We start from the raw sequence: 16,235 nt of genomic DNA, 5'->3' as shown, positions 1-16,235 counted from the left end.
AACTCCGTATTTCCGCAGCGTGTGGAGATTTCTTTTATCTCATCCACTTTGCTGCTACTGTATTTGCTGTGGATTTTCTGTAACGAATTCTGTTAAGGAAATACCGCAGTATTTACGCAATGTGTGAACCAAGTGTGGATTTTGCACCAAAAATCTGCAACAAATTGAAGTAGAATGCAAGTGAATAAGGTTTTACAAAACTCTATTCACAAGCAGCGGGAAAAAAATCCTCACAGATTCATTTAGAGCAGGATATAAATTTAGCCACAGAAAATTCTGTTGTGTCTGAACATTCCCTTAGAGATGGGGGCAGGGCAGCCAGATCCTGATCACAAATCATCTCCACATAGCAAACCGGCAGCAGCACCATCATCATTCACCCATAATGCAGTGCTTCACCTGCTATGTCCGCTCCATATCTTGAGAAAAGCTGCATGATGAGTGAATAAAGTGATTCGATTTTCTCAATGTCCGCACCCACTTTAATATTGATATGTAATGACACTATATACACGGCCATTGTGCTGCCAATCTGGTTGAAACTGGTGAAGAATGCTCCGATACGTGTGCAATGCCTCGAATCTAAGAACAGGGTGTTGGACGTCTTGGCAAAGTCTTATCACTTCTAAGACCTCCTGCAGGCGGGTTTATACTGGCGGAAATTGCCTGTGTTTACCCTTTTAAAACGAGCGCCGATCGACAATACAGCTGGTTGATTTGCACCCTTTAAACAGACTAATGATCGTCACTCAAATCGCTCGTCCTCAGGCGTTGGCATCGGGTCGGCAGCACATCCGCCCGTTTACACAGAGATGTGCTGAAGACAATGATAATATTTTTAGCTGCATAAAAGATGCGATCGGCGGATGAAGGAGCGTTCCCTTGTTCGTCGGCTGATCTTTGCCCGGTTTACACGGGTCAGTGAACGGGAATGGGCGCTCGTTCAGCGGCGTCTTGTAAAAGGGCCAGAAGCGCCTCCTTTTGTTTGATTTACATTGTGTTTTCTGATGTGGCCTCTGCTTCACTGCTGGAGGCATTCACCACTATTTTCTCTCTGGATTATTCCATTTTGAAAACCTATTTTCATATAAACTATTTGTGAATTCTGGTTTATGAGAGCGGGTCCTTTGTTCAGGATCCTCATCTCTTGGCCAGAGTGAAGGGTGTTTACCATCGCTCGCTCTGTAGGACCTGCCGTATCCTGATCATACACTTCTAGGTTATGCCACACAATACAGCTGATCGCTGGGGGTCACAGCGGGGGGACATTAATCAGCCTATTGTCAAGGGATCCTGCTAACAAGGAGGGATTGTTCAAAGTGGAGAACCCCTTCCCACTCCATGATGTAACTGAAGTATGGAGCAGGATCACAGGCTGTATTGCAGCTAAGACCTTGCACTAGCGGCCAGAATCCCATCCAGGCCGTTTAACGACTTAGATGCTGTGGTCAATAGCGACTGCAATGTCCCAGAACCTCTCACTTGTAATTTATGGCACGGTCGTTCATGTGTCTAAGGCTGGGTTCACACTGTACATTCTTAATAAACCCCCATTACAAGACATGGGCATTGATCTGCCATAACAATAAAACACACAGTGTGAACCGATCCTAATGGCTTCTCAGTACTACCGATCAACAACCTGTTCCTTATGACTCCGCCACTACTCACCATCAGGATTGGTCCCAGGTAAGACTCCTTGTTGCTGTAACACTCCAGCTGCAATTGAGTTGGGCCAGAACCGCTGGGTTGGCCGGTGCTGAGACTTTATCTTCTTTGCCTTTGGTGCTGGGTCCGGATTACTGGCGTCTAACATTGGCTGCAGGATGCGCCGCCTGGCATTAATAAACCTACAAGACAGAGAAGAACAAGTTCAGACCGTCGTTGGCTGTGATTAATGAATGTTTTCTCCTCCTATGTGGCCTCATAACATCCCTGACAGTGGACCACCCTAAATATAGAAAAATATGTGAAAATCCACGCCAATTATAACAAAAGATCGCATTACACGGACTGATAATAACAACACTGTCCACTAGAGGGAGCATAAAGACTGATAATATAGAAAGCTCCTCTAGCGCCAGGGTGATTGTACGCCACAATTATTGCCATCTCCCCGATAAAAAAAACAAGCTCGTGCCAAGCGTACGTGTTTATGGTGGAGTTGGGAGGAAATGGTTGATCACAGGAACGTTCACCCAACAGCATCTCGTGTATGGCCGGCTTTAGTTCCACTAATGGATAAATAATATAATTTGAGGCCTGAGCTACAGGGACATAAGATAACACACAGCATCACAGGAGGAGAGAGTGACGGCAGCGCAGGACTGACGGGAAGATGCAGCCTGAACCTATAAACTGGCAGGGTAGACTTGTCACTAGTGCAGAGATAATCCTACAATCTGGGGGACCTGTCACTTTAAGGCTGCGTAGACACGTCACAGACTTTCGATGACTTCTGATTCCACCCTGAAATGAAGTGACAATTTACTGTACGATGCATGTGGATGGGGTGATCAAAGCCTCATCGTGTAGCGGGAAGAAAAGAAATAATCAGCTGAGGATTTTACAATGCCCAACTCTGCCACATCTTAACTCTAAGGCTGAGTTCACACTGAGTTTTTTGCAGGAGGAAAATTCTGCCTCAAAATTCCGTTTTGGGAGGTCAGAGGCGTAAACGCGTGAAGAGAGGGCATGTCGCTTCTTTCTCCCACGAGGTGGTTTTACCACTCGTGGAAAAAAACCGCCCCCGCCTCCCATTGAACTCAATGGGAGGCATTTTTGGCCGGTTTTTGACGAGTTTTGCGGAGCGGTTTCCAATCCAAAAAGCTTGTCAAAATACTCTGTGTGAACAGGCCCTTAGGCCTGATTTATTGTATACGTCCGTGTGTTGTGCGTGAAAATAATGGACAGCACACGGACCTATGCAACCTAATGGGGCTATTCAGTTGTGCGTGATTTTTCACTCAGAGTGTGTCCGTTGCGTAAAACTCACTGCATGTCCTATTCTGGCGCGTTTTTGCGGATCACGCACCCATTTAAGTCAATGGGTGCGTGAAAATCACGGACAGCACGCGGACGTCTTCCGTGCGCTGTCCATGATCCACGCATCAGATGCTAAAGAAATGCAGAGAGAAAAAAAATGCACAAACACCGACATGAAAAACTGATGGCATACGGAACTGCAACGCATGAAAAACGCGGTGGTTTTTTTACACGCACAAAATGGACATGTTCGTGTAAATCAGGCCTAATACAGAATAACCGGGGCCAAGTAGTCCGCACCTAAGTAATCCAGAACGGTGACAATTGCTACTGTATCCTGCAGGGGGCGCTGTGATTAATCACTTAATTTACTTGCACGTTATGAAGTTTATGACACTTATTATCTGCATATAAATTCTTCCACACAGCGATAGTTCTGTATGAAATCCTCCGTCTGTAACGTCATTAAGACCTGGACCTTCCCCACGGACAGACTGAGCTCCACATTATTGGATTTCTTGCTGCAAGGTCTCAGGTGCTGCAGATTTCTGGTGCAGTTTGATATGTGAATGGAGTTTTCTTAACCACCCATTACAAGGAGTGGATATTTCTGCTCTGGATTTTCAGATTTGCAGCCCGGCTATTATTACCATACCCAGATCTGACTACACTGTCATGGCGGCTCCTGTCCGTGTTTATATATTGCTGGGCCCTTGCACCCAATGAAAGTAGAATCTGTGGAGGGACCTTAGTGGTATACTGCTGGGTATGATGGCTGCCATGCTGTTGGGGGCACTCACCAGTTGTTGACTTGCAATAGTGTAAGGTTTGTCTGTGCAGCGATCTGCCGTTTCTCATCCTCTGTCGGGTACGGGTGCTGAAAGAGACATCACAGCAGTTACAGCGCTGGCACAAGCAATGACACTCAACCCTAATAGTAACAGTGTACGGCATGAAGGAGCGGCAATCACAAGTTATAGGTCAATTAATCCTCATCATTGTATAATCAATTGTTCTGAAATCTTCAAATAGAGTTTGTTTTTTAATGCGTCATTATTTTCAAGAGCTCTGCTTGCTGTCATTGAACGGAAACCTTCATTGTTTACATTCTAGGCTGAAAACCTGTTCTGAACTGTGTGCTCTACACCCAGGTGCACGCAAGAGAGAGCTCGGAGCCATGGAATTGTGTCAGCAGGATATCAATATAGGGTTTTTAGCCTATGAATGCTTCCATTCACAGATAGCAAACAGATCATGAAAACTGAGGAGCTGAAACACAAAATCTATTAAAAAGTTGCAGAAGATTTGGATCAAGATTTATTTATCTAAAACTAGAACCCCCCCACCATGTACCCAGCAGAGGTAGCCATTGAAAGGAAAATTCCTGCATCTTTTTGACACTTTATGATGCAAGTAAATGAGTCATGTGACAACTAAGCTCCTCCCAGGGTAGAAAAGATTTAGGAAATGATGCATGATGGGAGTTCTCTTCAATCATCCCCTGTAGTGTAGTATGATGTCATCACTGGAGGGTTTCCCTCTGCAGCGGCTCCATGATCTCTTAATTTTCTCTATTTTGTTCACACACGAATAACCGAAAAAGTTTACAACCAAGAACTTTTCTATGAGCCGTATTCACACAAGGATTTTGATTTCAGCTGCGAACGAGCGAAAAATATGCACTAAAATACGGATATGCAGATGGGTGACTGTGTGACCAGGAGACTCCGATCCAAAATGGCTGATATGGTTACAACACCCTGGCCACAATTCTAGTAGGCAGAGCAGCTCTGGAGGACAAACTGCCGCTACGAAAAGTAAAATACTGAGTACACTAGGAATAGAAAGGCAAAAAAAAATATGTGAGGGCTGGGAGGTAAAACTCCGCCGTACACAACATAAGGGATGGAGTATTACATCACAGAACTTGTGCACTGCCTCTCGGAAAGGACCGATCCTCCTTGCAGAGATTCAGCTGATGAGGAGTCTTATGGGCAATGCCGCTTGGTAAAAAGTAAGCAAAATAATAATGTGACCGGCGCACTGTCCGTTTCACTTTGATAAATTGAGGTTTACATGTCAACCACATGGTGCAGTGACAAAGTGTAACCTCAACAATGGACACTAGATGGCAGAAAAGAGTCAGAAATGACAATATCTCAGGGCTTGTTCTCCCTCTCTGGACCACCTTTATACTATGAAACAAGTCATCAGACAGAACGAGCCCCCTGAATTACAGCTACATGTGAACAGTGTCAGATACGGGAGAGACTGTGGTAATGTGCCCGGAGCTCTTCTCCATGGGACGTCAACTACATGTCAGCAGAGAAGGTGGCAGCAGCGGTGAGGAAAAATTCATTATTTACATCCAGAGCCTGAAAAGTCATGCAGACCTTATACAGCTGAGGGTTTGTCACTATGTATCCAGTCTAGACAAACCTCAGTGAGCTAAACACATCAGCAGAACAAATCCCTCTTGTCCTGATAGTTTTCTTCAATGTATCAGTGCAGGTAAAACGCATTAGCCTGGAGTCTCAGAGTATTATCAAGCCTGGATACAACTGTAAGGCTTCGTTCACATCTGCGTCAGGACTCCGTCGCAGCTTTCCGTCAGGGGAACCCATGAACGGAATCCAAACTAAAACAAACGGAAACCATAGGTTCCCATATGCATCACCATTGATTTCAATGGTGACGGATCCGGTGCCAATGATTTCCGTTTGTCACCGTTGTGTAAGGGTTCTGTTGTTTTGACGGAATCAATACCGTAGTCGACCGCGCTATCTATTTATTGGGGATAGTTTGTTATATTCGGGGATGTTCTTTAATTAAAACTTTAATCTGGTGAAGGGTAAAACTTGCGTTCTCTGTTCCCCTGGACATTACAGGTATAAATAGACAAGCTGGGAAGACAGAAAAATCACAGGAGGCCGTTAACCGCACAGCCACCGGGTCAGCACTGGGCTAATGAATATTAAAGGTTCAGTGACATTTAAGATTTCATTACTCCGCTCTTCACATAAAGTCGTCCTTAAATGCACCAGCGGCTTCAACATGTCATTTTATTTTTTTTACTGAAAAGTTGTTAAGAAAAGGGAAAATGCACCAAGACAGAAGCACCAAACGGCTCTGCACCCCCAAACCACGTATCACGCCGCAAATCAAGTGACTACTGGAGTTTATACTGGGACGGGAAATCAGCAAACGAGCTCCTTAAAATGTCCCATGATCCCAAGTACTGAAATCAAAGGGACACTTTTTTTGGAGTAGATGTGCCAAAAGCCTTCCTGCCTTCTGCCACTAGGGGGAGCTCACTTCATACAGTTTTTAGAGCTAGTACGGAGTTCAATAGGAGCTTTAATAAACTGTACACAGTGAGCTCCCCCTAGTGGTGGCTGGAGGTAGACCGGATTTTATCATGTACCTCCATGGCGGTGTTAAGGGAAGTAGGGGATTTGGAACTCTGTATCAGAAAAAGAAAAACAAGCTCCAACCCCTATAAAAGAAAGGTCATGAAATCAAATCAACACTATTAATATTGGACCAATGTAGATTAAATAAACTTCTATAAACACTTTTGTCTTTTACTGTCCAAAAACCAATGCAGATTATACCATTAACCCCTTCACCACCCTTGACTACCTCAGATATTTCCATTCATCTTTTCATCAAAAGTACCAGAGCTATTCCGAATCTTTCACCGCTGTAGACCATCAGCGATACGCGTATTACTGGAAATACGATCATCAACCCCTTATCCCCCCTGTCATGTAATACATGTGGAAAGTTGGCAAACTAAGTATAATGGGGGGATTTTTCCAATAAATTTGGTAACCCTCATTTGCCATTTAACGTTGTTCCTTCATGAGGGAAGAAAACACGGCGCTGGCGTTCTGCTGTCCTGCTCCACTATGTGGGTTCTCCTTTGTGTAGACAATACTGTTCATCCCCTTATTCCTGAATACTATTGGGGTCTATAAGTTTCCATGCTCAGCACACAAATATCACTCCCAGGAGTCTCCATACATTGTTACATTAATATCTCCCCAATATACCCCCAGTATCCCCCAATAAACTCCCAGCATCCCCAATGTACTCCCAGTATCCCCCAATAAACTCCCAGCATCCCCCTATGTACTCCCAATAAACTCCTAGCATCCCCAATGTACTCTCAGTATCCCCCAATAAACTCCCAGCATCCCCAATGTAATCCCAGTAGCCCCCAATATACCCCTAGTATCTCCAATGTACTCCCAGTATCCCCAATGTACTCCCAGTATTGTCCATGTGCAGTTACATTACTATCACCCAATAGGTCCCAGTATCCCTGTTGTCCCCAGAATCACCATTGCACTATATAGTTCACCAATACATTCCAAATTAATATCTTTTTTCCGCTTGATTCCCAGGCTTGGACCCCTCGTGTATATGATCATAGTGCAGTGAATGACTAATAAGAAGGAATGAGCTGGAGATGCCGCAATATTCTCCCTGACATTGGGCCGGCTGAGGGTGTTAGTGGCTCTTACCATTAGGTGCTGGAAAAGCCACGAGCGCATTATGTTGGTGGCGTGCTTCGGGAGGACTCCGCGCTTGTTTTTAGACTTTTTATCTTCCCCATCAAGCAGAGAGGTCAGTTCCAGATTGACCTGTGGGACAGCAGAGAAGCCTGAGTATGAAATGTGCTTTATATCCCTGAAGGAAACAAAGTAAAAATGGCCTTTTCTCAAGAACCAATGGACATCACTAATCAAAAAAATACACATGTGCGGAAAAGGGACCTGAACCTTAAATAGAGCTCTATACACACCAAGCAGCATTGTACATCCTGAAGGGTAATTCTACTATCAGCTAAACCTCCATCTGAATAAAAAGTTGCGTAAAATTGTAAATTGTTTTCTTTACTGTTTTTGTTTCAATTAGTTATTTTAGGTTTTCTCCAGTCACATCCAAAGCTGCGTTCAAAATTTAGAAGGTTGTCCTTCAAAACAAAACAAAACAAAACAGTGGTTTAGCTCCTCCCCATCATCAGACATGTGACCTAATACCAACTGAGTCACTGACATCCGAGCTCCCACAAGGCACTGGCTCTCTGTTGTCAGGAAACTGGAGGAATAAGGAATTTAGCTTTATACAGGAATGGAGAAGAAACCTGTCTCTCTACTGCCACCAATAGGAACCCTGTAAGTCAATGTCCATCCCTCTAGTGCCACCTATAGGCGGCTACCCTGTCAGTGGCATCAGAGAGACAATTTTCTTCCTTCTGGAGGAGGGCTAATTTGCATACTTTTCCCATGGTGCATTGCCCTTAAGACTTTCTATCAGCTGGATCTCCGCAATGAGAATCAGGACCTTCCAAGAGTATTTACAGGATAAGAATAGCAAAGGATTTACAAAGTCACTCCAAATTTGATACAGATTTTGTATTGGAATGTAGTAAATTGTTCTTAAAAAGCTGCAATTTCTTTTGAGGTGAAGGAATTGCTGCAAAATGAGTGGGAATAAGAGCAATTTAAAAAAGATTAATATATTCAAGGCCATAAAGGAGACGTAATATTGTGACACGACATAAGGGGGCAGTAAAAGAAACCCTAACATTCCAGTGATGTGGTAACAACCTCCCATAGAGTATAAATATATTCCAACCCAGGAGGTCAAATATAAGAATAAAAAATAATGAGAGTAACATCCCAAATTCCAGCTTTTTTTCTGCCTTTCTGACTGTCCCAGGCTGGGCTAGGACGCTGGGGTAGATGGCTGCATGGAGCGCCATTGAGGAGGGGGGGGGGGGGAATCACACCTACCCGTATGGACGCGCACAGACAGAACACGCACGTTCAGAGACAGACGGACATGTCACTGGGTGAATCTGGACTGACACCGGTTATCACAACTATTGTCCATCCAACAGCCATCATGCTGAGCTTCAGGGACCGAGGGTGGGGGGGGGGGGCATCCAGAGATCTTGTCCCACCCCGGACGTAGAGCAGAGGTGAAGTGAACAAGCATCAGGCTACAATCCTCTAATACCTTGGCAGCAGCACGAGATAACAGCCAATCAGCTCCCTAATAGAGATCGCGATGGATATGATATGCCTATGGTGATGGATAAGCGTCCATAAGACACCCTTGGCACCGCTTGTCTTATTGTCCAATTTTGATCGCTATTTTCCCCTTATGGCAGGTGGATGGTCTCCCGGGCCAATGCAGTGACCTTATTGGTGGATCTCTTTATAATTCACAGGATCTGCTGACAATAAATCTCACGTCTGTGACCGGCCACAATCGGCCCGCGGTGGTTCGCGCTGCAACAACTGACCAGTGGGGGGGAAGAAGATAAACAATCACCTCCGTTGTGATTGTGCCCTAGACCAAGCGTGCCGGGTGATTTATCCACAACTGCTGGATTGATCGTCACATTGTACATGAGTGTGAATGGCGACTGCTGGAATATTTGCTTGCATCTTGTCCACGTTGTCGGGACTGTGACACTTGTGGGTAATGGACGTGCGACAGTCTCATGTTTTCTACTCTATTACGGTGCGGATTGACGGTTATCCGTGCGCCTCGTGGGACTATCCTTCCCGCACGCTGATGGTTTTGTGATCGTCGCCGCTCTCTGACTTTATCTTTTAAGCTGCTCTTTCTTCGCAGGAAGTCAGGCTTAAAAAGGAAGCATGTGTTGTCATGACGACCACTTTCCGATCACCCCCCCCCCCCACAGCTCAGAAAAGCATCATGGTTTCCTTGGTGACGATGGACGTGAAGCGAGAAAAGTCGGTCTATGTGATTGTGGTTAAACCAGCAAAGGTTGCGCCATTCTCATCCAGGCGATGCCGGTGAACCCATCACGAATAGTGGACGGTACCGGGTCCTGTACACCCCGCTCTGAAAGGAAGAAAGCTGGAGCCCCCCAAACCTGCAGATCCCGATCACCTAGTTCTATCAGGTTATAGAACCCGCTATAGCACTGGTCTCCAGCTGTAACTACAACCCCCAGCATACCCGGACAGCCCTATGAGCTCTTCATATCACGGACTGCTGCAAAAGCTTCTAAGGCGACTAATGAGGAAAATGAATTCCCTGCAGCTGTAGCGGGTTCAAGTCGCTCCTACAATCAATCTAATAATGTATTAACACATAGAATCTGCAACGCGATGTGCAGCGCAAACATAAATCAGTACAATGGCGGTTTGACGTCGCAGTCAATTTGCTTTTTGGGCTTTGATTTTCGCAAAATCGCCGCAAAAATGGAAGAGTTTTGCAGCGATTTTGTAAAACTCACTGCAATAAAACACATTTTGACCAGAGAGTGTGGAGAACGCCATAAGTGCAGCCCTGACATTTTATTTGGGCATTTAATTACTATGATAAGAGACGATGCCGTGACTTTAAATTATCACTTTCTTTCATCGCACATAGAAGGAAGTGGTAGTCGGAAACCATCTCAGGGGATGAGACTCCTATGATCTCTATTACTTGAGATTGCCCGCTGACCTGTTCTTATAGCCACAAGAAGGAGAATTATAGGACATCGAGTCTCAATTATATAATACAATTCTGACTGCCTTCAGCTACCACTAGGGGGAGCTCACTACATATAGATATATTTAATTATTTCAGTTACTTATATACGCAGGGCTGTACAGAGGTCCTCTTTTTTTACTGTACCTATTGGGGCTCACAATTTAAATTCCCTATTGGTATGTTTTTGGGGTGTGGGAGAAAACCGGAGTACCCAGAGGAAACCCACGCAGACACGGGCAGAACATACAAACATCATGCAGATGTCTTCCTTGGTTGGGCAAGGCAATAGTGCTAACCACTGAGCCACCGTGCTGCCCATACAGCTTCCATAGAGTTACATGATAACAATCTCCTACCTGTAGCCACCACTAGGGGGAGCTCACTACATACAGATATATACAGCTTCCACAGAGTTACATGATAATATTCTTCTGCCTGTAGCCACCACTAGGAGGAGCTCACTACATACAGATATATACAGCTTCCATAGAGTTACATGATAACAATCTCCTACCTGCAGCTACCACTAGGGGGAGTTCACTACATACAGATATATACAGTTTCCATAGAGTTACATGATAACAATCTCCTACCTGTAGCCACCACTAGGGGGAGCTCACTACATACAGATATATACAGCTTCCATAGAGTTACATGATAACATTCTCCTACCTGCAGCCACCACTAGGGGGAGATCACTACATACAGATATATACAGCTTCCATAGAGTTACATGATAATATTCTCCTACCTGCAGCCACCACTAGGGGGAGCTCACTACATACAGATATATACAGCTTCCATAGAGTTACATGATAATATTCTCCTACCTGCAGCCACCACTAGGGGGAGCTCACTACATACAGATATATACAGCTTCCATAGAGTTACATGATAACAATCTCCTACCTGCAGCTACCACTAGGGGGAGTTCACTACATACAGATATATACAGCTTCCATAGAGTTACATGATAACAATCTCCTACCTGCAGCCACCACGAGGGGGAGCTCACTACATACAAATATATACAGCTTCCATAGAGTTACATGATAACAATCTCCTACCTGCAGCCACCACTAGGGGGAGCTCACTACATACAGATATATACAGCTTCCATAGAGTTACATGATAACAATCTCCTACCTGCAGCCGCCTCTAGGGGGAGCTCACTACATAGATATATACAGCTTCCATAGAGTTACATGATAACAATCTCCTACCTGCAGCCACCAAAAGGGGGAGCTCACTACATACAAATATATACAGCTTCCATAGAGTTACATGATAACAATCTCCTACCTGCAGCCACCACTAGGGGGAGCTCACTACATACAGATATATACAGCTTCCATAGAGTTACATGATATTCTTCTGCCTGCAGTCACCACTAGGGGGAGCTCACTATATACAGATATATACAGCTTCCATAGAGTTACATGATAACAATCTCCTACCTGCATCCACCACTAGGGGGAGCTCACTACATACAGATATCAAGTAACTATAGGAGCTATATATAACATTCTGCTACCTGCAGCCACCACTAGAGGGAGCTCACTACATACAGATATATACAGCTCCCATAGAGTTACATGATAACAATCCCCTACTTGCAGCCACCAATAGCAGGAGCTCACTACATACAAATATACACAGCTCTCATAGAGTTACATGATAACATTCCTGCTGTCTGCAGCCACCACTAGAGGGAGCTCAATACATACAGATATATACAGCTTCCATAGAGGTACAATATAACATTCCCGCTGCCTGCAGCCATCACTAGGGGGGGGAGCTCCCTACATACAAATAAATACAGCTTTCATAGAATTACAAAACATTCTGCTGCCTTCAATCACCACTAGGGGGAGCTCATTACATACAGATATATACAGCTCCCATAGAGTTACAAGATAACATTCTGCTCCCTGCAGCCACGACTAGAGGAAGCTCAATACAGACATATATACAGCTCCCATTCAACTTCATAATAAATACATCTTCGGTGAGCTCCATCTAGTGGTGGCTGCAGACAGACAGAATTTGATGAATTAACTCAATGGCTGTGTGAAGAGATGTAGGGGACAAAAACAGAGACCTACCTCCTATAAAGAAATATTGCAAAATCAAGCGGCAGAGAACTTTGGGCCTAAAAACGAAAAAACGTTCATAGTCACAGACTTTGAGGCACGCCAAAGTTTTATTACCAGGATGTTATAAATGTAGCATTGCCATATTCTGCAGTGTTGTACAGTAAATGTATTTATTTACCGGGCAGCAAGGAAGATGTGCTAAGAACTGCGCCATTCTACAGTATCGCCTGTGATTATACGGTCAGATGAGAAACCATCATGTCATGGTGAAGTCCAGAAGACCCGGCCTAGCGCAGTCAGACGGTTTATGAGCGTCTGGATGACACAGCCGATAGTTTTCATTACTGGGCACTCAGACACTGTCCATAACCTCTTCCACGTGCCGCCGTTGTCCGTGATTTCAGGAGACCCTGCAGATAAGATGGAGAATAGCAGAGCTTCATGTGCTACTCCACATCTTTCTTCCCTCTGGAGGTCGTATTAAACCATAGACGATCTCATTGATTTCATCATAGAAAAGCCGCCGTTGTAAACGTTACACGATTTTTGACACGTTCAGTTCTACAGCTAAATTATCACAAGTGTCGGCTTTGGGGCATCTCACTACGTGTCAGGTCTTTTTGTAATTGGATACAAATTAAATTCTTTGCCAACGTAGTTAATTTCCTGCAGCTTAGCAAACAGAATCTGTAAGGTGAAAATTAAAATATGCATCGCAAACATTAATGACGCAGTGCGATCACTCTGCATATGAACATGCCCTTTAGCTGACAATCTCGGAGGGATCTCATGTAATAAAACGTCATTCCGCTTCCATGCCATTACGTACTTGATCCCGGAAAAATATCGTGACTCGTGAATCCATTCCCACTCACGAAAGATTCTCCTTGTGGAGATCCAGCTAATAGGGAAGCAATGCCCTCTGGGAATAAAATATGCAAAACAGCTCTTCTCCAGAAAGAAGAAATCAGTCTCTCTAGTGACACCCGAGTCCCGTTTCAGACTCTTTAAAGGACCGGACATTAACTTACAGGGTAGTCACCTATAGGTGGCACTAGAGAGATCCCTCTGGATCAGAGCTATTTTGAATCCATTCGGAGAAACCATTGGTTGCATGCTATGGCTAGGCTCTGGAGTCAAGTATTATATTTTCCTATTTTGATGGTGACCTCACCAGACTATGAACCAGGAGATATCTCATTAGTTCTGGTCTGCTCTGAAATGGTGGAGAATCACTGGTGAAGAATAATAACGACTATAAGGGTTACCAACCCGACCAGCATAAATGATATTTAGTGGAAGAACACCTATTGCTAGATATATATATATATATCCTTCGGATAAGCCATCAATGTATGATCGGTGGGAGTACCACCCTGGGACCCCACCAATCAGCAGAACGTAGGGACCTCTTCATTGTTTATCCAAGCACAGCGATGTACACATGAGTGTGGCTGTGCCTGGTATATACCGGTCTATGTTCTATTTCTCATATCTATCTATCTATCTATCTATCTATCTATCTATCTATCTAATATCTATCTATCTATCTATCTATCTATCTATCTATCTATCTATCTATCTCATATCTATCTCATATCTATCTCATATCTATCTCATATCTATCTCATATCTATCTCATATCTATCTCATATCTATCTCATATCTATCTATCTATCTATCTATCTATCTATCTATCTATCTATCTATCTATCTATCTATCTATCTATCTATCTATCTATCTATCTATCTCATATCTATCTATCTCATATCTATCTATCTATCTATCTATCTCACATCTATCTCACATCTATCTCATATCTATCTATCTCATATCTATCTATCTATCTATCTATCTATCTATCTATCTATCTATCTATCTATCTATCTATCTATCTATCTATCTATCTATCTATCTATCTATCTATCTATCTATCTATCTATCTATCTCATATCTATCTATCTATCTATCTATCTATCTATCTATCTATCTATCTATCTATCTATCTATCTATCTATCTATCTATCTATCTATCTATCTATCTATCTATCTATCTATCTATCTATCTCTTGACACCCATACACATTTCTATATGGCTGTGGTCAGTATGTAGGTCTATGCCCCCCGTGTTCCTCTAAGGATGTTTACACAAATTCACCTCATCCTTGGCTCCCCCTAGAGAATAATGAAAACTTTTTTTGATGAAAATGTGATTTATTTGTAGGAAAAGTTTTGTCTCCCGAGTCCCACTTTGTAGTCCAGCAGTTTCATTTATGAATGGATTTCAGCAGCCCATCAAGCACAGCTACCGACATAAACAAAGCCGGCATCCCAGACATTTTTATAGTTCTTCATCCATCATTCAATTTCTTGCAGAGGTGAAACACAGGCCGCCAATTCTGAAAGTGCCTTCCTCCTCCAAAGAACAGCTGCAAATAAGCTTCTGGCTCTTTACCGAGTGCCTGGGGACGGCCCCTGAGACACCACAAGAAACTCACATTTTACTTGGGGTCTCTGTGGAGCTCGGATGTTCCTAACATCATTGCACAATGTTTGACAATTTTTGTGACAGGTGTTTTTACCGAACAGAGTCATCTAAATAAGAGCCAGCACCAGGACATGACACGTATACCCGGCTACAAAACTGAGACGTGACCTTCAGGGGCGATTCCACCGATTTATTTCATGCTGCAATAAGTTACACACGAGTTCCAGCAGACCCTCTAGTATGAGGGGACCCCGCGCTGCAGTAGTTCTTACTCCTTTCCTGATTTCACTTCCCCCCACTTGGCAGTAACTAAAGGATCTCTTCTACCAGGCGGCCAGATTATCCAGAGGGCAAAAGGGGCAACTGCCCAGGAGCCTCCACCACCGAGGGGCCTCACACATACCAGCTTTACTACAAGTCAGAAGAGGTGATTATTCAACTTTTACTAATAATTTGTAGGGTCAGAGCTCCATTCTCCTTGCACAGAGCTCCGATGCCCCATCTGTCTGTACTGCTGACAAGAGGGAGATAAGTAGCTGCCAGACACCTCTGACTTCGCTTATCTCCTGGCTGAAGAAATAATTGTACAATCCACAGCAAACGTCTATGTAAAGTGGGGCCACCATCATACACATTAGATTGGTGTTGACATCAGCGGGATCTACTGACAATTATGTAATATTTATGTCCCGATTATGTTACCTATACATTATATGACACTTTTTTTTTGCCTAGGGTCTCCACTCCAGCCCTGATCCTATCCCAAAAACTTGCCCAGACTTATTGGTCCATAAGCCTGAAAGGTTTAAAGACCTTAAGAATGAGTACAGCAACTTTGCAAATAGTCTTGATGAAAAATATCCTATCATTTTGTGTCTCCATGGTTACAGACTACACACAATCCCGGTGTGTAGTCTGTAACCATAGAAACATATAGGCCTTCACAGGAGCTGTAGACACGAAAACGAAGGGGGGAATATTCATTAAAATTTAACTAAACTTTCAACAAACTCCTGACATGTCAGAAGTTTTGATCGGTGGGGGTTCCGAGCACTTAGACTCCCACCGATCGCTAAAATGAAGCGGCAAAGGCACTTGGCGGAGCGCCGAGCTTAATTTCTGATCGGCTTTTCTCAGA

At 43.9% G+C, this 16,235-nt stretch overlaps 1 protein-coding gene across 8 annotated transcripts in view; it reads right to left on the bottom strand.

Moving 5' to 3' along the window:
- PKNOX2 (PBX/knotted 1 homeobox 2) overlaps positions 1-16,235 on the bottom strand; it is a 311,562-nt gene that overhangs the window by 1,532 nt on the left and 293,795 nt on the right. For 7 of the 8 annotated variants that reach the window (XM_075839218.1, XM_075839221.1, XM_075839217.1 and 4 more), the window contains 3 exons: positions 7,515-7,634; positions 3,786-3,862; positions 1,672-1,850 (listed from right to left, as the gene is read on the bottom strand). In XM_075839218.1, the coding sequence (XP_075695333.1) occupies positions 1,672-1,850; positions 3,786-3,862; positions 7,515-7,634 (376 nt within the window). The remainder of the gene's footprint in view (positions 1-1,671; positions 1,851-3,785; positions 3,863-7,514; positions 7,635-16,235) is intronic. The other variant, XM_075839224.1, reaches the window with a different exon arrangement.

Source organism: Rhinoderma darwinii, chromosome 10 (assembly GCF_050947455.1).
Source record: "Rhinoderma darwinii isolate aRhiDar2 chromosome 10, aRhiDar2.hap1, whole genome shotgun sequence".
In the NCBI taxonomy this organism is placed as follows: domain Eukaryota; kingdom Metazoa; phylum Chordata; class Amphibia; order Anura; family Rhinodermatidae; genus Rhinoderma; species Rhinoderma darwinii.
This window is presented reverse-complemented; position numbering and strand designations above follow the sequence as displayed.